This window comes from Pristis pectinata, chromosome 7, assembly GCF_009764475.1.
Source record: "Pristis pectinata isolate sPriPec2 chromosome 7, sPriPec2.1.pri, whole genome shotgun sequence".
Classification (NCBI taxonomy): Eukaryota; Metazoa; Chordata; class Chondrichthyes; order Rhinopristiformes; family Pristidae; genus Pristis; species Pristis pectinata.
The window spans coordinates 5,740,635-5,768,026 of NC_067411.1; the positions used below are offsets into that span (position 1 = coordinate 5,740,635).

The following is a 27,392-nucleotide window of genomic DNA, read 5'->3' on the forward strand; positions in this document are numbered from 1 at the left end:
GAAAAAAAAATGGGAGATCAGTTAGTTGGTTATTCACCCCTCTGCAGTCTGTGCCATTTTATTGCACAGTACTTCACATTTGTTTTTGTAACAGCAAACATACTTCAATGAAATTCAATACACAAGATGCTTTAGGCCATCAGAAAAGTATGGCAAGACCTTCACTAAATAAACTTTTCCCTCCCAAACTTGTATCAGCCAAACACATTTGTCAACAAGTCTGAAAAACTGCAAGGAAACTTTATTACATATTAAACGTCAATGGTTTTATTTTTAAATTAGTTTGTTCCAACATTGGCACAATAATTTTTCTCTCTTGGATAATTTCAACTCTTCTCTATTCAAACTAATTTGTTACTAAGTAAGTTTTCCTCTTTTTCCATCTCAAGTACTTAAAATTATTTGAATAGCAATATTCACTCGAGATATAAAACAGCCTTATTGTGCGGCATCAGATTGGAAGTAGTCTCCATCTCCTATCAAAAAAAAAATTGGTTAGCGATAAGTTGATAAGAAGCATACAAAATTTTGGAATGTATCCCAGTTCAGTTTTCTTATGGTCTTTACAAGTGCTGATTTAAAGCAAACAGTGCAGGACTTATTAAAACAAACCCATTCCTTCCCACAACAGACAGTTGGATAGCAACCAACCATTGTTCTGCTTCATTCCATTGAAACAGGAACTATACGAGCCTCAGGAAAATGCCATTCTAAGTCATCATAGAGCAAACAAGTATGGCAAGAATAACACAAACAGAATTATTACATATACCCTCTTGTATTTATAGCACAGACAACTTTAAACACTTGCTGCATTCCAGTGTCACGGGCAGTTTTTCCAACTAAAGAGGGTGTGCTGCACAGAACCATCATGTGCCCATCTAAAAACCTCTTGAATACCACTATGGTATCTGCTTCCACCCCTGGCAGTACATTCCAGGCACTTACCACTCAAACAAAACTTGCCCTGCATCTCCCCTTTAAACACCCTCTCGCATCTTAAAGCTAAGCCCTCTAGGAGATTGAGGGGCCAACTGACAGAAGTTTATAAAATTAAGAGGCAGTAGATAGGGTAGATAATCAGTCTTATTCCCCCCAGCGCAGAAATGTCTAATACTAGAAGGCATAACCAAGGTGAGAGAAGGAAAGTTTAAAATGAAATGTGTGGGACAAGTTTTTTCTCAAACAGAGTGGTAGGTGCCTGGAATATGCTGCTGGGGGTGGTGATGGGAGCAGACAACGGTGGCTTTAAGAGGCATTTAGACAGGCACGTGAACATGGTGGGATATGGATCACATGCAGGCAGATGGGTTTAGTTTAATTTGGTATCGTGGTCAGCACAGACACCATGGGCTGAAGGGCCTGTTCCCTGTGCTGTACTGCTCTATGTTCAATGAGTTAAGATAAATTCACCCCAAGTTCCTCATGAAAAATACACCCAGAGAAATGGAAGTCCATGTTGGAAAATTAGCTCATCTGAGAGGAAATAAAAGTGATCAACCTGAAAAATTTCACAACAGACTGATGGTGGGAGATAAGGTGTCCAAGGTAAATAAGTGCAATTCAACAAAAATAAACAATAATGTTAAGAAGAGTTAGACTCAAGAGATATATAACCAGCAATGAGCAATATAACATGGAATAATTATTAATTAATTGCCCACAGCAGAGCAAGAGCGGTGAAGATCCATCTGGTCTTCTGACCAACCAGGGTTAGGAATTTGGGGGGGAAAAAATAATCAGTCATCAATCAACGTACAAAGAGAATTATGATGCACAGATAAAAGAACCGTGGAACAGTAAGCAAGAAAAAGTGCAAATTGATTTTATTTTTAATTATGTCCCAGAGAGACTCTTGTTTTCTAGTTCTATGCAAATGAGTTTTGTTTTTAATTTGCAGGAAGTGCATTGTACTAAGTCTCAGAGGCCCCCTTGAGTTTTCTATTCAAGTTGTTTTGACATGGGCACAATAGGTATAATCAAAATTGCAAAACCAATTTAGAAGGCATAATAATTAAGAAAGAATAGAGATTACATGAGGAGATAAACATCTCAATGGAGTGCAGAGATGGAGCTAAACACAGTAAATATGAACGACGGCAGTTACACCAATGACTAAGGTCTTTAACTATGCGGGAAGATCTTCAGAAAGAAGTCCACCCAAATGCTACATGAAAATAAGTACAAAGATCTGAACCCATTGCACCAAATTCCCTCCATGTATTTTTAGGGCCATAATTGCAGCAATGTGCAATTATAAGGAAGCTTTAATGCAGACAACATCTTAACAACAACCAAATTTGTTTGGAAAAAAAAGATCGAAGTAAAGGTAACCTAAAATTTGTCCAGAGATAGATTTTTTAAACAGTGTTAAAAGGGGAGCAATTAAAAAGTTGAGGCTAAGGGAGAAGTTAAAAGCAGTGACTTGAAGAATTGAAGGCATAGCTGTCAGTGGTACAGCCAAGTTCATCAAAAAAAAAAGCACAAGAGACTCAAATTCCTGGATTGCGAATTTCTCAGGAGGTTGTTAAAGAGACTGAAGGTGAGCTAAAGGAGTGCGAGCACTAAAGGTGAGATTTTGAAATGAGAGTCTTTAGGGGCCAGAAGTAGTTGCTAGTTAGGGAGTCAGTGAGGGGTGAAAGGATGTCCACACCAGGTAGATGGAGTATAGTTCTGCATGAGCTGACTAGGGGAAGACTGGAATAGACAAGTCTCCAACTGACATGGAATTGCTTAATCTCTCTGATCATGTAGGGCAGAAGTAAAGTTGTAGCAGGTATTTGAAAAACTGGTTTAGGATTAAAAATAAACACTGTTAAAAGGCAAGAAGGTTCCTATTAAAGCTGTGAGACTTAGATCAAATCTTGAAAAACATCTTGCACAAGAGGTTTGACAGCCTGGTATAAGGTATCAGAATTACGAATTGAAGATACCATGCTAATACTTACAGGTTAGAAAGGTGAGTGATGGGGAAAAAGATCTGGAAACAGAATGGGCACATGGGATTAGGATAATCAACAGCTTGGTTTAATTAACATGAAAAGGTTGTTCAGATGTTGAAAATTCTCTTCTTTTAGAATATTCATTCAAACTCTTGGTTAATATACAGATAGAGATATCTTGGGCATTGTCCTCGAGTCCTCGGAGGATACAAGGTTGTTTGTTATAATCAGTGAAGCTATATTGCTCAACTACGATGATGAATGTTTAGGACCAACCAATCAATAACTGTCCTGCATTTAGTTCTTCTCTTTCCATTTTGTGTACATTTGAGCAGGCAAATGGACTCTAGTTTAACATTGAGGCACAATAAATTGTGCAGATGCTGGAATCTGGAGCAATACACAAAAAGTGCTAGAGGAACTCAGCAGGTCAGGCAGCATCTATAGATGGAAGTAAACAGTCAATGTTTTGGGCTGAGACCCTTCATCAGGACTGGAAAGGAAGAGGGCAGAAGCCAGAATAAGGTGGTGGGGGGAGGGGGAGGAGCACACACAGGCAGGGGATAGGTAAGTGGGTGAGGGAGGGGGAAAAGATGTAATAAGCTGAGGAGTGATAGAAGAGGCAAAGGGCTGGAGGATGAATCCAGTGGGAGAGGACAGTGGACCACAGAATAAAGGATGGGGAAGGGGAGGAGAAGAGATGGGCAGGTCATCAAGAAGGGGGAAGGGAGCCACAGGAATAAGAGTTGGTGGTGAGGGGGTGGTGGGAAGAAGGGGAAGAGAAAGAAATAGAAGGGGTGGGGTTACCAGAAGTTAGAGAAATCGATGTTGAGGCCATCAGGTTGGAGACTCCCAAGGCCAGAATATGAGGACATGAGGTGTTGTTCCTCCAACCTGCGTCTGGCCTCAATGTGGCAGTAGAGGAGGCCATGGACAGACATGTCAGTATGGGAGTGGGATGTGGAATTGAAGTGGGTGGCCATCAGGAGGTCCTGGCTGTTGCGGTGGATGGAGCAAAGGTGCTTGATGAAGCAGTCACCGAATCTGCGTTGGGTCTTACCGATGTACAGGAGGCTGCACCAGGAGCACCGGAACAATAAATGACACCCTGGGACTCACAGGTGAAGTGTTGCCTCACCTGGAAGGATTGTCTGGGACACTGAATGGTGGTGAGGGAGGAGGTGTAGGGACAGGTGTAGCACTTGGTGAGGTTGCAGGCATAAGTGCCGGGGGGGGGGGGGGGGGGGGCGTATTTAGCAGTGGGGAGGGACGAGTGGACAAGGGAGTCACAGCAAGAGCGGTCCCTGAGGAATGCAGAGAGAGGGAGGGTGAGGGGAAAATGTGCCTGGTGGTAGGAGCCTGTTGAAGTTGTGGAGAATGATGTGTTGGATGCGGAGGCTCGTGGGGTGGTAGGTGAGGACAAGGGGAACTCTGTCCCTGCTATGTATTGGGGGGTGGGAAGTGAGGGCAGACGTGGAGGAGGTACAGGTACGGGCAGCATTGATGGTGATGGAAGGGGAACCCCAGTTACTGAAAAAGGACATCTCTAATGTCCTAGAATGGAAAACCTCATCATGGGAATAGATGCGGTGGAGGAGGAGGAGGAACTGGGAGAAGGGCACAATGTCCTTACAAGTGACAGGGTGGGAAGAGGTGTAGTCAAGGTAACTGTGGGAGTCAGTGGGTTTGTAGAAGACATCTGTTGCCTTTTAGAGGAAACGTTAAACTAGAGTCCATTTGCCCACTCAAACATACACAAAAGATCTCATGCAGAGCACTGCAGTGCCAAAACAAAAAAAAAATCGAGATTAATCTACAGATTTAATTCAATTAAAAATGCATGGTTGGTGATTTTTATTTTGCTATTTGTACCTTGCTGATCATGATTTGGTTGCTTGAGCTTTATTTGAGAACAAAAAGGAAAATGTAAATTAAAGTTTGCTTTATCCATTCCATTCTGATTTTCACCCTAATCAGTCGGAATGCTTATTTATTTGCTACAAAAACATTGTCAAACAATTCCTTGGGAGTACATTATTCTTTTGAAGCTTTGTAGTTTAAGTTCCAAATCTGGCTGCCCATTGCTTCTGTGCAAGTCTTGAAAAACCTAGTCCCAGTTGAGATCATCACTGCATTGCCTCTAATCTTAGCTCTCATGATATTTCAGAACTACCATGTTAAATTTTACTTTATATGCTGGGCTCCAATGCAATTGTGATAACACAGGAGATGATTTGACTTCATAATTTGCTTGCTCGTCATCTTCTTCTGAAATATGGTAGTTCTTGCTGCGCAATTCGAAAAGCTACTAAAAGAAATAAATCTGATAAGGAAAGTTCTCCAGGCAGTCAGTGAAGATTGTAAAGAAAGAAAACTAGTTAAAAGTCAAAAAGCTCAAGAAGCTTAATATTTCACAGGCCACAAGCCATTTTCCCAAGAAGGACCATACTCAGTTTATTTAATCGCCAGGGAATTGACTAACCACAAATCTTTCTGAACGGAAATGAAGTGGTGATGTTTCTTTCGATTCTCCTCCCCAAATTAATTGAATAAATCTTCAGCATATCAATGATGACGAGCTGCAATGCAATCTTGACCACAGGAGCCTTACTTACCCACAGTTCCAAATGGGACAGAGAGCAGAGTTTCCTGAAGTGCTTGGCAATCGTAAACAAATGATAGCGTTTTCAGCAGTTCACATTCACTTTCATTTCATAAAACCGTACTACAATATATGCTCTTCAAAAGTACTAATGCATTAAGAGCTCAGCATTGTTGCATTGGGAACAAAGAAAGCTTATGAACAAAAGCAATTTATGACTGGTCTCACAGTGCGGGAGAGTTGAGCAAGAAGATGTGATATTGATGAAACTATGAGCTCTGCTAAGTCCCCTTGGGCTACAAGCATTTTGTTTAAGCTCATTGTTTTGTCTTTGAAAAGGTCAACCAAAACTAACTATATGGGACAATAAAAGTATTGTCTGACATACAATTCATCCTACTATGAACCAGGCAACAGCATTGGCTGGAAGTCAATTCCACATACCCAATAATCTCAATAGACAGCAGTACAGAACTTAAGCTAATATTGCTATTTTTTCTAATGTGAATCCTCTTTGAGACATCCTACTTGTCCACTATTCAAAACTCTGGAGGCAGAAATCATGAACCCTCAACTTTTTTCTTGAATGGACATGAGTCAACAATCAACACCGCACAAATACTTAACATATCCATCAGATAATTCTCTTATTTTTCCAAAGGCAGCATTAATCAGCTCCAGTAAATTAGTGCCTCTTGTAAAATACTAGAGGAGTTTCAGATAAGCAAGTTGATAGAAGATACGAGTATTCCTAAGTTTATCAAAGGGTTGCCATCCTGGAAGACATTTTGTTAATCGACATTTTGTAAATTTAGACAACAGTAACAAAATAATTTCATTTTAAGCTAAAGAAACAGTCTTATTGTCATCTGTTAAACAAAAACTGTATACTTAAGGGAAGTGCATAATTTTCCCCCAAGATGTTACCTTTCAACTGTTTCACAGAAGAGAACAATGACTTCTTGCTGTACATAATACTCTTTTGGAGATTTCACAGGTACCATGGCAGACACATAACTGAAAGACAAGCCAAAATAATGAGTGTACATTTTTACATTAACTTAATAAGAGTTGACATTGGCTAAATAAAAATACAGGCAAGGAGGGCAGGATACTTTTTATGTTTATCACCATTTTTTAAACTGTCTTCAATCAAGTCCAAAACCAAGAGTAAGAGGGTCTTCTGCTACAGATATTTATGAACTTAACCTCTTAATTGCAACAAAGCTGTATTGCTTTGGAGCATTAGATCCATCAGATTCACAAGTTTTTGTTTAAATCTTTCACAGACAGGAGAGCTCTTGGGTGATTTTATGCCCAATTTGCCTGAGATAATAGCCATTATCCTCACCCTCACCCTTTGATAGTCACTGTGCTCCCATCTCATACAGTAAAACCTATGCATTAGGAACAACCAGAAGACTTCAACAGATGGACATATTTTCAAAATGGTCATTCTATTCAGACCAATACATGAACCCCCTTATTCTGCAATATGACTTGATTCCCAACTCCTTTCTCTCCAGCAGTTTGTGTTTTTCCAATCTCTTTACTTGAAGCTCTTTATCCAACATTCATGGAGAACAGAAACTCCTCCATCCCCTGGCAAAATGAACAATGAACTGTTGACAGGGCTGTAAATTAATGAGGGCAGGTGGAGAAATGAGGCGTGAATGAAAGATTACAGATTTCAAGAGAAAAGATGAAGTCATGGATCACAATTGCAGTTCATGTAATGAAAAGCAGAGTAATAAGGGAAGGGTCAGGTTTGTTCTTTAAAAAGCCAAAGAGTCAGTGATTCAATAAAAAAATAGGGAAAAAAATTAAAGTTGAAGACATTCCAACTGAATGCATTCTTACAAGAGATAGAAAATGTAATGGCATTAATGAGTTTGCCCTAACACCATAAACTGGGACACTTGACAAACAAAATGGAAACTGGTTTGTGTGGGGTGAGTTGCAAATTTGCATGGTTGCAAATAAAGCGTGACATAGAAGCAGAAGCAAGAACTGATCATGGCCCAGAAGAACAAGGATTGGTATGGATGGAATAAGAAATAGCAAGGGACAGAAAAAATAAGATCAGGATACACAAGTTTACAGCTCTCTACCCCAACAGCAACAATACAAGTGAAAAGAGAATTAAACAAAATGTAAACATAATCACAAAACGTAGCACAGGTAATAAATAATCCCGGGGGACTTTTATCTTCATATTGACCGGGCAAAGTCACAGAAGTAGGCAAGGAGCAGTTTTGATCTATTATAATTCCTTAGTAATAATTGCAGAAGATTGGGTACTCATACCAGATCCCCAGTTGCCTTAATTGCAGAGGATGTGGAGTGCAACCAATGAAGTCTTGCTGAATCCGGCGAGAGCACGGGTCTCCTTATTTAAGGACGGATATTCAGGGAGAGGTAACTAGGTTGAATTCTGGAATAATGGGCCGTTTTTGTTTTGAGGAAAGGCTGAGCAGATCGGAGTTAAGATTGGGAGGTTATCTTCTTGAAACGCAAGATTTAGAGGAGACTTCACAAGATTGATGTTGAGAGAATAGGTTTTTAGGGGTTGGGTGTCACCATAAAGGCCAACAATTATTTTCCATTCCTTTGTGCTTTGAGGTGTTGGTCACAACCAAGTGACCCATGATTTGCATTCCTAAGAATCATGGGTTAAATTACATCCAGGCTAGACAGGTCAAGGCAGGCAGATTTCTGTAGCAAAAAACTTAGTGGGTCAGGCAGCTTGTGAAGACAGTCGATGTTTCAGGTAAAGACTGCACATCACGACGAGCCAGGTGGGCGGAGGACTGGTGGGTGGGCGGAGCCAGGTGGGGGCAGGAGTTTCCATGGATATTATTACTAAGACTAACTATTGATGCAGATTTCACAGCCACCATATTGGGATATTAATTTGGTTCTCTGGATCGTTAGTCCAGGAGATTGCTTCCCCAAAGGGAGCCAATACAGAACAAGAGAGCACGTTTTCAGAATAACATGTTATGCATCTTTAGAATTCTCTATCCCAGGGAGCTGTGGAGACTGAATCACGGAATATATTCCAGCCAGAGACAGACAGGTTGTTGGTCTGTGGAGAAATGACAGGATAGTATGGCTGAGGTCAAGGTCAGATCAGCCATGGCACTGGCTCAAGGAGCCAGAATTGCAATAGAAAGCTATATGTTCTTACACCTTTGAGCTGTGTACTTTGTCATTTCAGAGGGTGCTTTTTCAGCCTGGGTAGTTGCCACGAGTTTTGGGGTCATTTACAGGCCAAAGACAGCAGATGAGTGGATCAGAAAAGTTTTTTTTTATTAAAATGGCAATCCAATAATATCATGGTTACCATTCATGCTTTATTATATAACTAGTACTTAAAACCACTCAGCTTCTCAGGTGACATTTGGATTCAAGTCTCTTGAAGCTCAAGCCTTTGGAGGCTGGTAAGTTAACCTCTGTTGCCTACATACCCCAAAAGTTAACTAATAAAGGCTTAAATGATACATATATCAGGTAGCATTTGTTTTTGGTGTCTGCTTCTACAGATTTTAATGTACTTCCATACCATTTTGGTTTCATTTCACTTGACTAGGTTGTTACAAAGTTATGACAGGATCGACAAAGATCAAATCTCTTGAGATAAAAATCATTTCAATTTAGAGCACTATTAGCCTATAATTGTGATGCTTAAAATTTGGATGATAAAAATAGAAGGAAATCACTGCAACTATTCAGAACATCTTGCCTGATCAGTCAAGCACAAGAGTGATACATAAATCAACTGAAACAAATTCTCAAGTTCTCATATCACCTCATCACCTGCTGACCTTCAGAATTTTAGAAATATGATTAGTGGGTCCATATATTATTTGGATTACTTTAACCATAAGTTGTTTTAAAAAGAATCAAACAGCTAGGTTTTCCCAATGACTTTCACGGCTTACCCACCGGCTCAACTGATGAAGGTGGCAGGTGGGCTTATGGTTTGCACTGAGTCAGTTATCTCCATGTAATTGGTACCAAGTTGGTGATCTCTACCTGCGCAGTTACAATCCTGAGGGGAAGTCTGGATGGAGTAGACTCAAATGAAAGCAGTAAGATGCATGCATGTGTTGATATCGTAAGACTCAGTTATCCCTCCATCAGTTGAATGACATGCTAACATTCATTGTAAAGTTTTGCAGGTGGATACTATAGAAAGGTCAGACATTCATAGTGGAGGAAGCCATTCAGCCCATTGTGTTTGTGCATGCTGTTTGACAGAGAGCGAGAAGATTATTCTTTCCCTTTTCTAACTTCCGACCCTGCAATAACCAGACAACTTTCCCAACTTACAATATTTCTTGGCTTTCCAAAAACAGATCCAAGATTTCTGCACCAATTACTCTTTATACCAAAACATTTAATACAACAAATTATTTGCTTGAAGAACCCATTATTCATAGCAACAAATGAAAATTAGTATTTTGTGTCACTAATTTCCCATCAAGAAAATAAGCTTTCGAAACCTCCACAATACTCATATTTATATATCCTGGTTGAATAGATATATACCTTTACCTCACATTTCCCATTGCAACTGAAGATACCCTTCCCAGTCAACTTGATGAATCTACAGCAGAGAGAGCTTTTCCTTTTGAAGCACACAGTATTCAAATTGCAGTCAATCATTGGGTCTTAAGCAGTTACCACCTCATTCTCATCTACCATTCCCCATTTACGAATCACAATGTTTACCTTCAACACCATATCTCAAGGAATTAAACACTTGAACAAATGATTTACTCATTGACACCCTTCAGCATTCTACTCCACAAAATAAGATTTTTCAACCATCACCTAACTTCCTTAACCCGCCTCAAGTCCTCTTAGCATATTCTGTGGTTCTGCCTTACGATTTGCAAAGCTCCCACTTTTGTGTCAGTCATCTAGTCTACAAATTCAATATGTCTACAGATTCAATGACTAAGAACAGACTCTTATGGTATTCCTTACTCAAGAAAACAGACATCACTTAACCCAACATTTCATTTCCCACATATCAACCAATTTCCTGACCACATTGCTATGTTTTAACTTCTGGCTTTCTCCTGAATTTTTGCAAGACATTCATGTGTATGCCTCTGAAAATCTACACTACATATGCATGTTCCTTTCATTTATCCAGATATACCACATTCAAAAAGTTACATCTATCTAACACAACTTGTCTTACATGTATGGAAACCTACTCTGAAATTGATAGGAAAAAAATTGGAATGGAGCACAAGATTCTGATAATAGTGCATGCATCAAGATTTACCATAGTTCAAATTCTGCAAACAAGCCATCAAATTGTTTGAGGGATTCCTTCATTTTGTCAGTATAGGCATTCAAGTCTCTCAGGCACTGGTCACGGATAACATTTCGTACTTCTTCTAGGCTGCGGGTTAAATCTTTGGCCAAAGGTCGCATTGCCATGCTCTCTATTTCACGGTTCATGATAATTGAACCAGCAGCTAAACACTGGATTTAAAAGAAATGAACAGTACAAACATCAAAATTGATCCTCAAAAAAAAATCACTATGTAATGAATGATTTGTCTTCTGCAGTTTCTTGCAGATAACCACAAATAATAATCTTGCCCATCTAGAAAAGGCAAGTCACCAGAATGCATCCATTTAGGGCCCAGTACATAATTAGAGTTACCATGTTGAAGCACATTAACAGGTCAAGTTTTACACATATTCTAATTAAAACAATGTGTTCCAAAACTGTGCTTTACCGATTCAAGACAATATAACTTTAAGGGACTGTAGGAAGAGAAATTGGAGGCAATCTGAAGAGATTGCAAGTGCACTTGCAGATTAAAACAGTCATTTTTAGTTGCAATTTACCCCTTTTGGGAGGTTACTTAACTGAGCAGATAAAGTCATTAGATAGTTATTTCCCATATAATGCATTTTCGTGCAAATGAAGCAAAGATAATAAATAGACATTTTATTGAGGTACGAAGAGATGAAACCATCAAACACAGCTTACCTCTGCTCCAAACCAAAGCTGTCCTCCCAGATTATCATGCCGTATTTCCTCAGGAAACTTCACGCAGAAATCCCGATTTGCTCGTTCATTTGGGATGCATTCCTGCATGATCTGGTTTATTATATTTAACACATTATCCTAATTTATAAAACAGAAAGAATTTCAGGGAGTTCAACCTGGTTTAAAGGTAGACCATTAAGAAATCTGCCAAAGTGGACCAATATTATTACAAATTCCAACACAAGTTACACATCCTCTTAATTTTGTCCTTCTGCTCTTTACAATAAACAGTTTGTGTTTGGTGAAATACGACAGCTTGTGGATGAGATAATGGTCCTACAGTTTAACACTGCACACTTTGTGCAGCTTATATAAATCACAGTGGCTGAGGTTAATAAGGTCACTAGAAAAAAAAGCAATGCTGTCCGTGACTTCACTTCAAAGTTTAAATTTAAAAGTAGTAATGTTAAGCTTGTACTGAAGTGGTTAGAATACACTTGAAGTACTAGATGAAAAAAAACAAGATGCTGGAGGAACTTGGCAGGTCAGGCAGCATCTGTGGAGAAAAGCAGGTGGTCAACGTTTTGGGTCAGGACCCTTCTTCAGGATTGAAGATAGAAAAAAAGGGAAGCTTCAATGAAACTGCTTGCTAAGTAATTTCATTAGGCTGTTAACAGGCAATTATGGGACTGTGGTTCTAGAGTCACGAACAGGCCACTCGAGGTGGGTCAGCAGAGCAGACTTGCATCACTGGATGTTCAGCCGGCAAGGCAGACTTTACAGAAAGTTTCCAATGCAAAAAGGAGTAAATGCAGTCCAGAGTCTATACCAGCTCCAGCATAGGTAAGAAAGCTGGTCCCACTTGCCACCCTCTTCCTACAGCCCTGCAATTTTTCCTCCCTTTTCAAGTACATCTCCAGATCGCTTTTGAACAACTGAATCTCCCTCCACCATCACTCACCTACTTGCTGCAAGTGCATTCCGATCCTAACCACTTACTATGCAAAGCAAAAAAAATTCTGTCACTTTCGGTTCTATTGCCAAACACATTCAGCTTACCCTATCTGTAGACACTGGAAATCTGAAATTAAATACAGACAATGGTTGAAATAGAGACAAGAGATTCTCCAGATACTTGAATCTGGAGCAACATACACTAAATGCTGGAGGAACTCAGCAGATCAGGCAGCATCGATGGAGAGAGGCTGTGGACAGATGTTGGTATGGGAGTGGGATATGGAATCGAAGTGGATGGCCACTGGGAGATCCTTGCTTTTGCAGCGGATGGAGCAAAGGTGCTCGACAATGCAGTTCATGGATACCGACATGTCTATCCACAGCCTCCTCTACTGTCACGTTCAGGGCAGACACAGGTTGGAGAAACAACACCTCATATTCCACCTTGATAGTCTCCAACCTGACAGCCTCAGCATCAATTTCTCACTTCTGGAAACCCCTCCCCTCTTCTCCTACCGCCCCTCCCCTTTTCTTTCCCCTCCTTTGCTTCCCTCATTCCTATGGCCCCCTCCCCCCACCCTCATGGCCTGCCCATCCCTCCCCTATGACCTGCCCATCTATTTCCCTACCTCCTTCCCTTTATTCCATGGCCCACTGCTCTCTTCTACCAGATTCCTCCTCTTTCAGCCTCTTCTACCTATCACCTCCCAGCTTCACATCTCCCCCCTCCTGCTTCTCACCCGCCTGCATGTAATACCCACTACTCCCCCCGACCCACCACCTTATTCTGGCTTCTGCCCTCTTCCTCTCCAGTTCTGATGACAGGTCTTGACCCAAAACATCAACTGTTTACTTCTCTGCATAGATGCTGCCTGATCTGCTGAGTTCCTTCAGCATTTATGTCAATGCTTGAAATACTCAAACAGGTCAGCTAGCATCTGTGGACAGAAACCAAATTAGTCTTAAGTTGATAACATTTCATCAGGACCAGGAAAAGTTATTTCATTTATTTATAACACAAGAGTCAACTATTCAACTAAGCTGACTTAAGGCAATCTCATCAATCCCATTCCTATTCTCTCACAGGTTCATCAACTCCAGCCCAACTCTCCTACCAGTTAATTAAACCACAGGGAATACACTGCAGGAAATTAACCTACCAACTATCATTTCCTAGGGATATGGGAGGAAATCTGAGCTTCCAGGGAGGACTCCAGGTCAAAGAGAACATGCAAGTTAAAAAGTCAGCAATGGAACAACTTTAAACATGCAGAGAAAAAGACAGGAGTGGGATGGGGGTGATAGAGAGTACGAAAGGGAAGATCTGTGGAAGTTTGTGAAGAGGAAGAGGTTAGGAGAAATTGAATGACACAAGTGGTGCTGGTTGAAAGAGGGTACCAAAAAGGTAGTGAATAACTGAAGGTGTACTGAAATCTGAAATACCAGAAGAGGGGAGAGGAAACAAAACAATGCTGGAAATGTGAGATATGAGACTAGAACTGAACATCTGAAACTGTAAAATGCATTGTTGAATCCTGAGGGCGTGATGTACCAAGTTGGAAGCTGTAGTACTGTTCCTCAGGTTTATGTTAAGCTTTGCTTGAACAGTGTAGGCAACCAAAAGGCAGAGAGGCTAGAATGGGAGTGGGAGAGAGAATCAGCTGCATGAAACTTTGATCAGGCCATATTTGGAGTATTGTGTGCAGTTCTGGTCGTCACACTACAGGAAGGATGTGAAGGCTTTGGATAGGGTGCAGCAGAGGTTCAGCAGGATGTTGCTTGGATTAGAGTATTAGCTACAAGGAGAGGTTGGGCAAACTTGGATTGTTTTCTCTGGAGCAGAGGCTGAGGGGTGACCTGACAGAGTTACATAAAAATTATGAGAGGCATAGACAGGGTAAATAGTCTTCTTCCAGGGTAGAAATTTCAAATACTACAGGGGATAGCTTTAAAAAGTGAGAGGAGGAAAATTTAAAGGAGATTTACAAAGCAAGGTATTTTTGTTGTGTTTTTTTTTGTTTACACAGAGAGTAGTAGGTGCTTGGAGTTCACTGCCAGGGAGGCAGCTGAAGCAGATAGGATGGCAATGTTTAAGAGGCATTTAGACAGGCACATTAACAATATAGACCATGTGCAGGCAGAGGAAGTAACTTTAATATGGCATCATGGTCAGCACAGACATTGTGGGCCGAAGGAACTCTTCCTGTGCTGTATTCTATGTTCTAAGCGACTGAAGACTCCATTAGTCCACAAGGATACCCCTGTGCTGCAAAGTTATCAATCTTTTTTGCTTCCAATGTACACAATGCCACATGGTCAACAGCAAATGCATTAAATCACTACTTCACCTGGAAGGAATGTTCAGATCACTGGATGGGAAGGGAAGATGCAAAAAGGACAGGGTGCTGTATCTCTTGCAATTGCCTGGGAAAAAGTGTTGTGACAAGGGAAATGGAGAGGGTGGAGGTGAGAAGGCAGAGGTAAAAGTGGACAGGAGCATTGCAGAAGAAACCTGTGCCTTCTGAATACAAAATAGAATGGAAGATGTGTTGCAACACACAACATGCTGGAGGAACTCAGCCAGTCGGGCAGCATCTATGGAGGAAAATGAGCAGTCGACATCTTGGCCTGAAACGTTGACTGCTCATTTCCCTCCAGAGATGCTGCCTGACCCGCTGAGTTGCTCCAGCACGTTGTGTGTACTCTCCAGATTTCCAGCATCTTCAGTCTCTCTCATTTCAGATGTGTTGAACTGTATCTTGGAAATATTAGAAATTACTGTGCATAATCCACCGAACATACAGGATGGCGAAATGGAAAATGGGAACTTGGGAAATCCCACTTTCTGGGTGAACAAGAGTTAAGAGTGGAAGTGCAGGAAATTGAATAGATGCAGTTGAGAACTTGGTCAGTGAAGACATATTGTAAGCAAAAATGCAGAAGGTATAAGGGTGATAGCAGCAGGACAGACTACCTGATATTAGCAACATTTTCAGAAGTGCTTTTAATATCTTACATGCCACCTGGCATAGTACAACAAACACATGCAAACAATGAAACCCACCTCCAGACAAGGCTGTGGGCCTCCGTACTAGGATTTGAAACCTAATGACTGAAAATGATTTATTGGTCAAACACCTGCAAACAACATTCATTGCTCAACTATTAAAAGATGCACGTTTTATCTCTACACATGAATCTACAAGTGACAGACAAGACACCCACGTTATCCTGACTTGGTCTACATTATGGTGGTGCAGTGGTTGAATTTGCAACCAGTAAAGTGAAAATACCTCCTCCACAATTACCCTCAACACCGGTGCTCTACAAGGCTGCATCCTCAGCCCAACTATACACTCGTGACTGTGTGGCCAAATTCCACTCTAACTCCATTTATACGTTTGCAGATGACACCACCATAGTGAGCCAGATCTCAAACAACAAGATGGAGTATAGGAAGGAGATCGGAGAGCCTAGAGACATGTGGCCAAGACAATAACCACTCCCTCCATGTCAGCAGAACAAAAGAGCTGGTCATTGACTTCAGGAAACAGGGCAGAGTGATGTCTGCCTGTATCAATAGTGCTGAGGTGGAGATAGTTGAGAGCTTCAAGTTCCTAGTAATAAATAGCACTAACAATTTGTCCTGGTCCAGCCACGTGGATACAAAGGCCAAAAGGAGCACACCAATGCCTCCACTTCCCCACAAGGCTAAGGAAATTCAGCATGATTCTTACCAATTTTTTTTCCATAAATGCACTGCAGAAAGCATCCTATCCAGATGCATCACAGTTTGGTATGGCAACTACTTTGCCCAAGACCATAAGAAACCATAGAGAGCAGTGAATGCAGCCTAGTCTATGTAAACCAACCTCCCCCTTATCGACTGTCTACACTTCCTGCTGCCTCAGGAAATCAGCTGACATAATCAGGGACCCTTCCCAACCCAGTCACTCTCTTATCTCTCCTCTCCTGTCAGGCAGAAGGTTCAAAGGCCTGAGAGCACGAACCACCAACTTGAGGACAACTTTTATCCCACTGTTACCAGACTCTTGAATGGACCTCTTGTATGCTAAAAGAGCAATTCTTGATCTTGCAATCTATCTCATCGTGACCCTTACAATTTGTCTACCTGCACTGCACTTTCTCTGTAACTGTAACACAATATTATGATTTCTGTTGTTTTTTCCATTTGTACTACCTCAGTGTACTTATGCATGGAATGATCTGTCTGGATGGCACACAAACAAAACCTTTTCACTGTACATGTGACAATAATGAACCAATTACTAATAAGCTAGTGGCCTGGATCAATCCAGAAACCAGAATTCAAATCCCATGCATCAACTGGAGAATTTAAATTCAGTTTATAATCTGGAATTTCAAAACAGAAACACTAGTCTAGGTAATTATGACCACAAAACCACAAACTGCTGTAAAAATCCACCTTCCTTGAGCAAAAAAAAATCTGCCATCCTTACCCAATCCAGCTATATGCAACTCCAAACTCTTAAATGTCCTCTGAAATTGCCAAACTACAGGCAATAAATGCTGGTTTTGCCAGTGATGCACAAATGAATTGGAATAAAATGAATTGAAAAGTAAAAATTTCATTTTCCCTGTTGCCAGTACAAAAATCAGTACATTAACATAACTATCTCTACATCTGCTCATGTATTGCAATAATTCACAAGTCCCTGAGTTTTTAAAGAATACAGGAAAGAAAGCCTGGGGGAGTTTAAAAGAAGTGCAGGAAACAGATCTGTTTAAATAAGCATGTGGTTTAGATAAAGAGCCAGAGAATTAAAGATCATTCTGGGCAAGGAAAAACAGCCAGTGATTTATATTATTAGTACTTTAAGTATTTCTTTTAAGATCTATTAATTGAGTTAAACTAAGACTTGTGGAATACAGAGTCCTGTTCCACGTGGGAATTACAGGAATTGTTCAGACCAATCATGGGTGTAGGGAATTGTTCTGATAAAAAGTCACCAACCCAAAATGTTAACTATTTCTCTCTCCATTGCGCTCCCTGATTAAATATTTCCAGCTTGTTTTAAAAATATTTGTAGCATGTAGTATTTTGCTTTCAGGTATTAAAAAGCAACTGGAACTATAAATCTCTTGCATCTTGACATCAACACCCTTTGGGCCTCCTGATGCAATGCAATAACATAGTTAAAAATTGTTGTATATTTGAAATTCTAAGATGAAATTGCCACTGACATTCCAGGAGGTGAATAATTGTGCTCCAATATTTCCACAAATATCCCAAAGCAACAAAATCCAACAGACATGTTGCCATGTCGGGAGTGTACGTGCATGCAAACAAGTTGCACATGGGCTAACTGGACAGTAATTCAGTCAGCAGAAGCAGGAGAGAGGAAGTGATAAAGGCAAGTAGGGGCGGCGGGGGGCGTGGGTTGCAGACATGGGCGTACAACCAGAGAGAGGGGGATACAACCAGAGAGGGAGCGGACTAGAAACTAACACTTAGAATGAATCGTGGAGATTATTCTTTGATCGAAACAGTATTTTTCCCTCTCTGGCTTTTATCAGAAAAAGATACCAGGTGTCTTATCATAATGAATGAGGTACAAGATAGGGACACTGATAGTATTCTGTATAGCTTTGTCAGTTAAGAGTGCCCATTCAGAACAAAACAAAAATGCAATAGCTCAAATGTAGAAAAATAGGCATGAAAGCTAAACAGATACTTGCAGGAGCACGATCATTCAACACAAGGCTGCCATTTGTATAGTACCATATTTTTTGCAAAAGTTATCTACTTAATTCCATTTCCCTTTTCTTTTATCTGTGTATATCCAAATCCTTTTTACATGCTTTCATCAGTTTGATAATATCAATTCTAGATTGCATGCGTTTGCCGTCAATAAAAATCCTCAATTCCTCAGCGTCTTTTCCATCATTATCATTTAATTAACTTAGGATCATAGAAATCTATGGCACAGAAGGAAACCTTTCAGCCCATCACATTCATACCTTAAATCTCATTATCAACTCTCCTTGCAATGGACCAGTTCCTCACCATTTAATAAAACCTTAAAATGTGCTTAAATCTCTCGTGAAAACAAAAGCAAAGGGAGAGTTTTGGCACCTTGTTTTCCAAAAGGCAAATCAGGAAAAGCAGTGATGACCGTCCAAAAAGTAAAGAATGAAGGAAGTCCAGGTTAACTGATTTCGAAGGTCCACAGTTGAGGACTTGGACACGGCATTTGCAGTTCTCTGCAAACAGTGCTTGTTTACAGTAGAATCTGTACTTAAGGTTTCACAATGCAGGAACATGGTTGATCAAAACATTAGGGGGTTCGGAGTGATGGGTAGTTATCAAAGCATGAAAGGCCTTGAAAAATCCATTGTATTACTTAAGATGACAAGAACAAGAATTTATGCAAGTTTGATACAACTTTTCTGACAAGAATTGTTCACGTGCTGATCAAAATAAAAACTGCACATAATTGCACTTTCAAAGACTTGGTCCATGGAATTTCAAGATATGGCTCAAGTCCTCATTTGTTTTTGTTTTGAACCTATGCCCCCTGATTTATAACCCCTCTGCAATAGGAAGTAGGTCCTTTCTATATTCTATTTAGGCCCCTCATAATATTATACGTATCAACTCTTCCTTCACCTTTCTTTGTTCAAATAAATACACCAACCTTATCCAGCTTTCCTTGCAGCTACAATTCTCCAGTCCTGGCAACATCCTCATATCTTGTCTGTATCTTTTCAATGTCGTGGTACGCCATAGTCAAGCTGTGATCTAACTGGTCTTGTATAAAGTTCTAGCATACTCTTTTAGTCGATGCCTCAGCAAATAAAGGAAACCATTCAATATTCATTTCTCACCAACTTATGAGCATCTTCCATTGCCATTAAGGATCTGTGAATGTATTCCCCAAGGTCCTTGTGTGCTTCTGGATACTCTTCTACTTATATTCCCTTGTCTTGTTGCACCTTCTGAAAAATGTTACCTCACATTCTTTGGTTTAAGTTCAATTTATTCTTTGACTGCCATCAATACACATGTTTTAGTATGTCAAAACTTGTAGGATAAAGTTCTCTAGTTACTGTTCCATTCTAACCTGCAAAATTCTGACAAAGGATGATTTTTAAATACAAACATAAATAAAACAGAGTCAGCCTTCATGACGCACCTGTAGCCACTGGAAAAACTTCTACATGAAGTATTATGCATTGGATCATTATCTAAAAAGAATTAATAGAATGATGCAAAACCAAATTTAACCATTGATTGGCCAAACAAAAAACAACTGATGATTCTGCTTCTTAAGATAACCACTTTAGTCAAGTTGCAGAAACTTGGCAGAAATTCAAATCATGACCTTATGTACCACATTGCCATAATATATGCAGAGCCAGTGATATTTTCAAACTAGATTGCTTTTAATTATTTTATTGCCCATAGTTCAGTCACTCTTTCAAGATTTGCAGAGGATTTAATCTACCACAGTAGAAAATTCCTACTATAACAAGCATGGAACAGAATTTTCCATCTGTTTCAAAAGACCTCTATTTGAATCAAAAGAAGAGGCAATGCCTTGGAGATTCCAATTACTGAAAATATAATGGGACCACAGGGCACCTGCATAAATAAGTACAACACATCAAATAATTTTCATACATGATTACTAATTAGAATTGCAACCCTTGCTCATTCAAGTAATAGCTGGAATTCTCTTCTGACACTAAAGAACTGGAAGCTATTCATTTGATTAATAAACTTGCCTATTGGATAGTTCACAAAACTACTTAGCTGGACAATTTCAAAGCACTTCATTCCTGGTTCAAAAAACTCAGTTCAAATTTATTTTTAAATCATCTTTCAGTAGTTAGTGTCACACCACTCATCTTTCATTGTTGTAGTGTCAAGGTCGTAGTTGTACATCTGCTCTGAAGCCTTGTTCTATTTATGACAAAGGCACCTGCATTATCCAGTTATGAGATCAAGTATCAAAGCAACCACAAGGTATATCCATAAGATTACAAATAACAAACAGCCTGAACAGTAACACACTTCAACCAATTACCTGGCAGGAGCGAAACTGGTTGACCAGCAGCGTACACCTTTGTGGGTCCTTGCGTCCATCCAAGCTATCCAGTTCAGCTGCAACCTGATTTAGCTCCTCATCTGCGTAGTAGAACTGTGCAAGCAGTTGGGGATCTGATCTCTGGGATTTCAAACAAAATCCAGAGTTAACATTTACAATCAGATGATAATATTAGCAGACCAGAAGCCAGAGCTTCAAACATCATTTTATTCACATCTTTTTAAACCTATATCAAAATTATTAATACTCCTTGAGTACAGTGGGCCAAATAGTGACTGTGAGTTAAGAATCTATACTTAAGGTAATATTGTGTAATTGAATATTTGTACATGTTGCAACAAGAAAAGGTGATTTCATGCAATTTTATTTAAACAGTAAACAAGTTTAACTGAAAACTTTCATATTAAGCTTGCATTGGATACTGAGGTGGCTAACCTAGTAGAAATTAATTAGAGAACTGGTGTATATAGACAGAATTTGCATGTGCATGTCCTCAGAGGTTGAGTTACAAGCCATTGCAAAATCATTCACTGATACACCAGAGGATGGTGCATCCAGGAATTACACCCAGCCAGGATGAAGGAATGGTAATACATCTCCCAGTCAAGATGCTGTGCAGTTACATTACTATAGTAAACACACCGTTCCTCAATTTTGCATATTTACCTGTCCAGGTAAATGTTATATAAAGTTAACTTCTTTGCCATTCAATTTCAATGGCTCAAATGACGAGCTCATTCTTGAGCAGACTGATAAAATGAAGTTTAAAATCTGTACCCACAGTAAACCAACAAATTTGTATCAACTTTAATATAGTATGAACATTATGAACTACAAATACAATAACAAATTTTTATCTGAACAAAATTAAAACTTTCCTTTAATTTACTCTGAACATATAACTGGGCCTTGAAACAATACTCCTTTAATAAGCTTTATAATATCAAAGTCATTAACCTACATCTCATCTGTGCCAGCTTCAGACTTGGAATACCAAGTTACAATTCCAACTTTCAAAACATTCAAGGATATCTGTTTTAGTCATAGTTACATCAAGTGTTCAGACATGATTTGGGCATGATTTCCACGCAAACAGCCAAGGATATTTGCAGTTCAATGCATCTGATAAATTGGTCAAGCCATTCCAAGTCTCCACTCAAGAGGAATGACAGTCATTGATTCACAGAATTGTTGAGTGTAGGATAATTATCTATTATACTGCCAAAATAGTTAACAGTAACCATTCTTATTCCTTTATATGCTCTGAAGACTACAAATAAAATCTATTAAATTGTGCTTCAGACAAAAAATGCTTTATTTTTGTTTTTAAGGTACAAATGGATTTTGTGTCCGCGACTCTTGAATCAATGTAATTCCAAAGCTGGCTTCCAGGATTTAATAAGATTTACAGTACTTGTCATGATAAACAAACTAACCATCTCCCAAGAATATTCTCAAGCAATATTGTGATATTGCTTTTTTAAAAAAAACTGATTTTTGCTCTACACATCCTGGTCAAATATTCTAATTGTTAAAACTCAAAAGCATCGTCCTGCCATTATTTCTATCTTCTGACTGAATACTAATTTCTAGCCAGAGTTGAAGAATCCTGGGGGAAAACAAACTTAAAGGTTAGGACCACAATAAGAAAAAAAGTCAAAAAGGGCAAGTAATGGGAAAAGTTGACAAGTTGTGCAGTTGATATATACATCATCTTTGAAATGTGAACCCATGGTCACCATCGAGGACATAAGATCAGTCTTCCACAGAGTGAACACAAGGAAAGCATCTGGCCCAGATGATGTCCCTGGCCGAGTGCTCAGATCTTATGCTGATCAGCTGGCGGGAGCATTTGTAGACATATTTAACCTCTCCCTGCTTCAATCTCAGGTTCCCACTCGTTTTAAGACCACTATCATGCCGGTACCAAAGAAAAGCAAGGTAACATGCCTTAATGACTACCGACCAGTGGCTCTGACATCCACCATCATGAAGTGCTTTGAGAGGCTGGTCATGGCATGCATCAACTCCACCCACTGCAATTTGCCTATCGCCAAAACAGGTCTACAGTGGACGCCATCTCCCTGGTCCTACACTCATTCTCTCTTCTCTCCTCTCCCATCAGGTAGAAGATACAGGTGCCTGAAGGCACCTAACACCAGGCTCAAGGACAGCTTCTATCCCAGTGATAAGACTATTGAACGGTTCCCTTACACGATGAGATGGACTATGACCTATGACCTTGCACCTTATTGTCTACCTGCACTGCACTTCCTCTGTAGCAGTGACACTTTACTCTGTACTGTTATTGTTTTTACCTGTACTACCTCAATGCACTCCATAATAACTCAATGTAACTGCACTGTGTAATGAATTGACTTGTACGATCAGTATGCAAGACCAGTTTTTCACTGTACCTCGGTACAAGTGACAATAATAAACCAATACCAAATGTTATTTTATGAAGTAACACAAAATAAAGTTTAATAAAATTGAAAACCATGGGGTTAAAGGACAAATAACAGCAAAGATTAAAGAAAATTAGAAAAAAAACAACAAATAGTTATGATTCAGACTGAAGAGAGAAAAATACAGAATTTTGACAGTATAGGAACAAGGACGTGTCCATCTGTATAATTGTTTAAAAGCTGAAAAATCAGATTCTTGGTTTTACAATGAGTACAAAAGCAAAATGAAACTTTTTCAAACTAACTCTTTTCCATTGATATTCACAGAAAAATAAGATACAAGCCCATTGACATCCTTCAAGCTCAAGAAGCTTTTGTGCCTCAATGTGCATTTCAAATGGTATTAGTTTGTCACAAAGAACAATTACTCTCATCTTTGGTTTCACATTGGTGCATCAGTGATTCTTTGTGCACTCCTGACTTCTCCATTTTTAAGAAATTCAGAGTTCAGCAGTTATGATCAGTTTTCAAACATAATACCAGCATTTACTGACCACACCCAAATGCCTTAAAGGGCAAGAATGGGGCTATGGATTTAACTGGAGACAGAAAGGTTTTATGCAAGTCACTTGACTTTTTTGGACATACTAATAAATGCAGATACAGCTAACATGTTTCCATTATGGCTCTCAATCTATATTGTGCATTTCTCCATTACTAGTTCATGTATTGAATTTAATGAATTTTTTTTTAAACCGGTTTCTGGCGTGAACAAACATGCATCATTTAATGGCATCCAATAAAAAGAGGATAAAATATCTTCTTATAAAAGGATGAAAATATTCAAATGGATACCTTTTCTATTAACCTTCATGTTTTTCTAACCTCACAAGAATATCACAAGACAAGGGAGCAGAAGCAGGCCATTCGGCCCATCGAGTCTGCTCCAAGGAAAAGGGAAAAAGAAATGGGGTGGGGGAAAAAAAAAACTATTCTAATCCCATTTTCCAGCCTTATCCCCATATCCCTTGATACCCTGACTATTTAGGTATCTGTCTATCTCCTCCTTGAACACCCCCACTGATCTGGCCTCCACTGCTGTGCGTGGCAAGGAGTTCCACAATTTCACCACCCTCTGGGTAAAGAAATTTCTCCTCATCTCTGTCTTGAAACTGTACCCTCTAATTCTAAGATTGTGCCCTCTGGTCCTGGACTCGCCCACCAAGGGAAACAGCCTAGCCACATCTACTCTATCCTTTCCTGTCAACATTTTAAATGTCGCTACGAGGTCCCCTCTCATCCTTCTGTACTCCAGTGAGTACAGTCCAAGAGCCGACAAACGCTCATCATACGTAAACCCTTTCATTCCCGGAATCATTCTCGTAAATCTCCTCTGAACCCTCTCCAACGTCAGCACATCCTTCCTAAGATGCGGGGCCCAAAACTGCGCACAGTATTCCAAATGAGGCCTCACTAGCGCCCCGTAGAGCCTCATCAACACTTCCTTACTTTTATACCCTATACCTCTCGAGATGAATGCCACCATAGCATTCGCTTTCTTAACCAGCGATCCAACCTAGTGGTTAACTTTTAAGGTATCTTGTACCAGTACCCCCAAGTCCCTTTGTACTACCGTACTTTCAATCTTCTCTCCTTCTAGATAATAATCTACCCGCTTATTTCTGCTTCCAAAGTGTACAACTGCACATTTCTCAACATTGAATCTCATCTGCCATTTCCTTGCCCATTCTCCTAAACTGTCTAGGTCCCTCTGCATCCTTTCTGTTTCCTGTATGCTCCCTACTCCTCCACTTATCTTGGTGTCATCCGCAAACTTAGCCACACAACCATTTATTCCATCATCCAAATCATTGATGTACAAGGTAAAAAGGAGCGGCCCCAACACCGACCCCTGCGGCACACCTAAACTAGTGGCTCAATTTGTATATTGTTATCGTCAATACAGACAACTCATGATCAGAAAATTTGGTCAGATTCTTCAGCAGTTCTACTTCAGAACTTATTTCCATTCAATGGAATAATTAGCAACAAACATTCTGCTGGAAGAACTCAGGGGGTCAAGCAGCATTTGTAGCAGCAAAGTCAACCCGAAACGTCGACAATTCCTCCCCCACCCCACCATGGATGCTGCTTGACCCGCTGAGTTCCTCCAACAAGTTGTTTATTGCTCCAGATTCCAGCATCTGCAGCCTCTCACTTCTGCAGAGGAAATAGTTCTTCTACTTCTTAGGCAGTCCCTTAGGCGCAAGGATGACTTCCTTCCGCTTCAGTTCTGAGGGTTTTGAGACGTCTGATGAAGCCAATGTGGGAAGCACAGATTCTTTCGCAGATGCCATCCGGGGTGTCTTGCAAGCAAGGGAATTCCAAATATTCACCACTTCTTCCATGAAGAAATTTTTCCTCGCCTCAGTCCTTAAAGGCCTACGTCTTATTCTGAGATCAATTCTGTGACCCCTGGCTCAATCGGGGGAATATCCTCTCCGTTGAGCCCTGTATGTAAATTAAGAGTTTCAATGACTTCACCTCTCATACTTCTAAACTCTGGAATCAATCCCAGTCTATTCAATCTCTCCCCATGTGGCAAACCTGTCAGTCTTACTGAATATTCACTGCACTCCTTTTATAGCAATATCATCAGTTCTAGATAAAGAGGCCAAAACTGTACACCAGGTGCAGTCTCAAGACTATATATAACTGCAATGAGACATCTTGACTCATTTACTCAAATTCCTTTGTAATAAAGGCAAACATACCACCAGCCTTCCTCGTCACTTGCTGCACCCACATATGTTGGCTTTCAGTAACTTGTGTACAAGGGCATCTAGATTCTTTTGACTGTCAACAATACCCGATATTTCAAAGTAAAGATTAATGCAGATAGTATGAATGACAACAGAACCTTAAGTGTTAAAACTTCATTTTACGCTAAATCCAGTTGAGGTAGTATGCCACCTTAATATCCAATAAGCATTAAAGAATTGGGAATGTCAATTCTGTAGGAATCCATTCTAGAGCCTTGGAGTGCACAACTCATTTATGCAAATAGAGCAGGGTATTAAGGTATTAAGTATTACCTTGACCTAGCATTCAAGGCAAGCCTTCGCTCCACTTCAGACCTCTATGGGAAGCCTCATTTTAATGGAATGAGAATTCCTAATTCTTTTAGTGTGTCAAAACAGGTTTAATAGATTGCAGCTGTTATGTGTATTAACAAGGTTGTTGTGTACCGGGACTCAAGACAAACACTGTTCAAACACGTAAAGGCTGGAGGGGCTAAGGTCTTTTGGGAATTGGAGAAAAAGGTGGGAAGAAAGGCAAGGCAAAAGAAATGAGAACTAGGAGTGCCGTTAAAGAGGATCTAGACTTATTCAATTCATGAAATTCACAGTATCACTTAGTATTGCTGAAAGAAAAGCTAAAAGCCAACACACCTCCATTTAAGAAGGGGGATAAACCACAGACTGGTCAGTGTTAGGAAAAAAGTATAATGAAATCCTGCTAAAGGGAAAAAAAAGTGGTGTCTAATAATGAAGAGTCCACAGAGATTTCTAAAAGGAAAAAAAATACTCTTGACCAACCTTAATCAATCTTATGAGTTAACAGAGAGAGCAGCATCAATGCAGTAATGTAATTGAGATTTTCTAATGTTCATCAATAAAGATACCCATAATAGAAAGGTCAAAAATTGCAGAGTCAGGGGACAAATAGAGCTGTAGCCTTTTGTTCCTCCCACAAACAGTGGAAAGACTGGGGAAGAGTTGAGTTTCTAAATCTGTCAATAATGAGGAGGACTGCAACAAGTTATAGAAAGATGTTGATAAATTGCAGAATAGGCAAATAATTGACATATATAGTTTAAAAAACATAACAAAAAGGAAGATCACTCATTTCTTGGAAGGTGCAACTCCATACTGGGCAGAGAAATGAGAGTACACAAACGGACCAATCACAAAGTTAAGCCGTAACTCAAAGAACTCAAAGGTAGTATTTATATATACATACACACACACACACACACACACACACACACACACACACACACACACACACACAGAGTCAAAAAATATATAAAAGACACAAGCATTAGGGTTTATTTCTACAGGAATAGAATTGAAGTAGGGAAGTTGGACAAAACCTATATCCAATTTTAGTTCAGTCATATTTAAGGTTATTACATCGAGTTCTGGTTGTCATTATAGAAAGGACACAGGAGGTACCAGAGAAATCAGAGGGAAGTTTTACAAAGATTACAGCAGAAATACAAGAACATACATATCAGGAAAGACTAGGTCTTTTTCACCCTGAAAAGGTTGAGAAGGTGATCTGAAAGAGGTCTTCATCAAATCC

At 39.8% G+C, this 27,392-nt stretch overlaps 1 protein-coding gene across 1 annotated transcript in view; it reads right to left on the bottom strand.

The window, feature by feature from the left end:
- Window positions 1-27,392, bottom strand: part of zfyve28 (zinc finger, FYVE domain containing 28) — a 151,173-nt gene that overhangs the window by 68,446 nt on the left and 55,335 nt on the right. The window contains exons 2-5 of the mRNA XM_052020596.1: window positions 20,596-20,736; window positions 11,567-11,704; window positions 10,847-11,049; window positions 6,472-6,561 (exon numbers count right to left, since the gene is read on the bottom strand). Coding sequence (XP_051876556.1) covers window positions 6,472-6,561; window positions 10,847-11,049; window positions 11,567-11,704; window positions 20,596-20,736 — 572 coding nt within the window. The remainder of the gene's footprint in view (window positions 1-6,471; window positions 6,562-10,846; window positions 11,050-11,566; window positions 11,705-20,595; window positions 20,737-27,392) is intronic.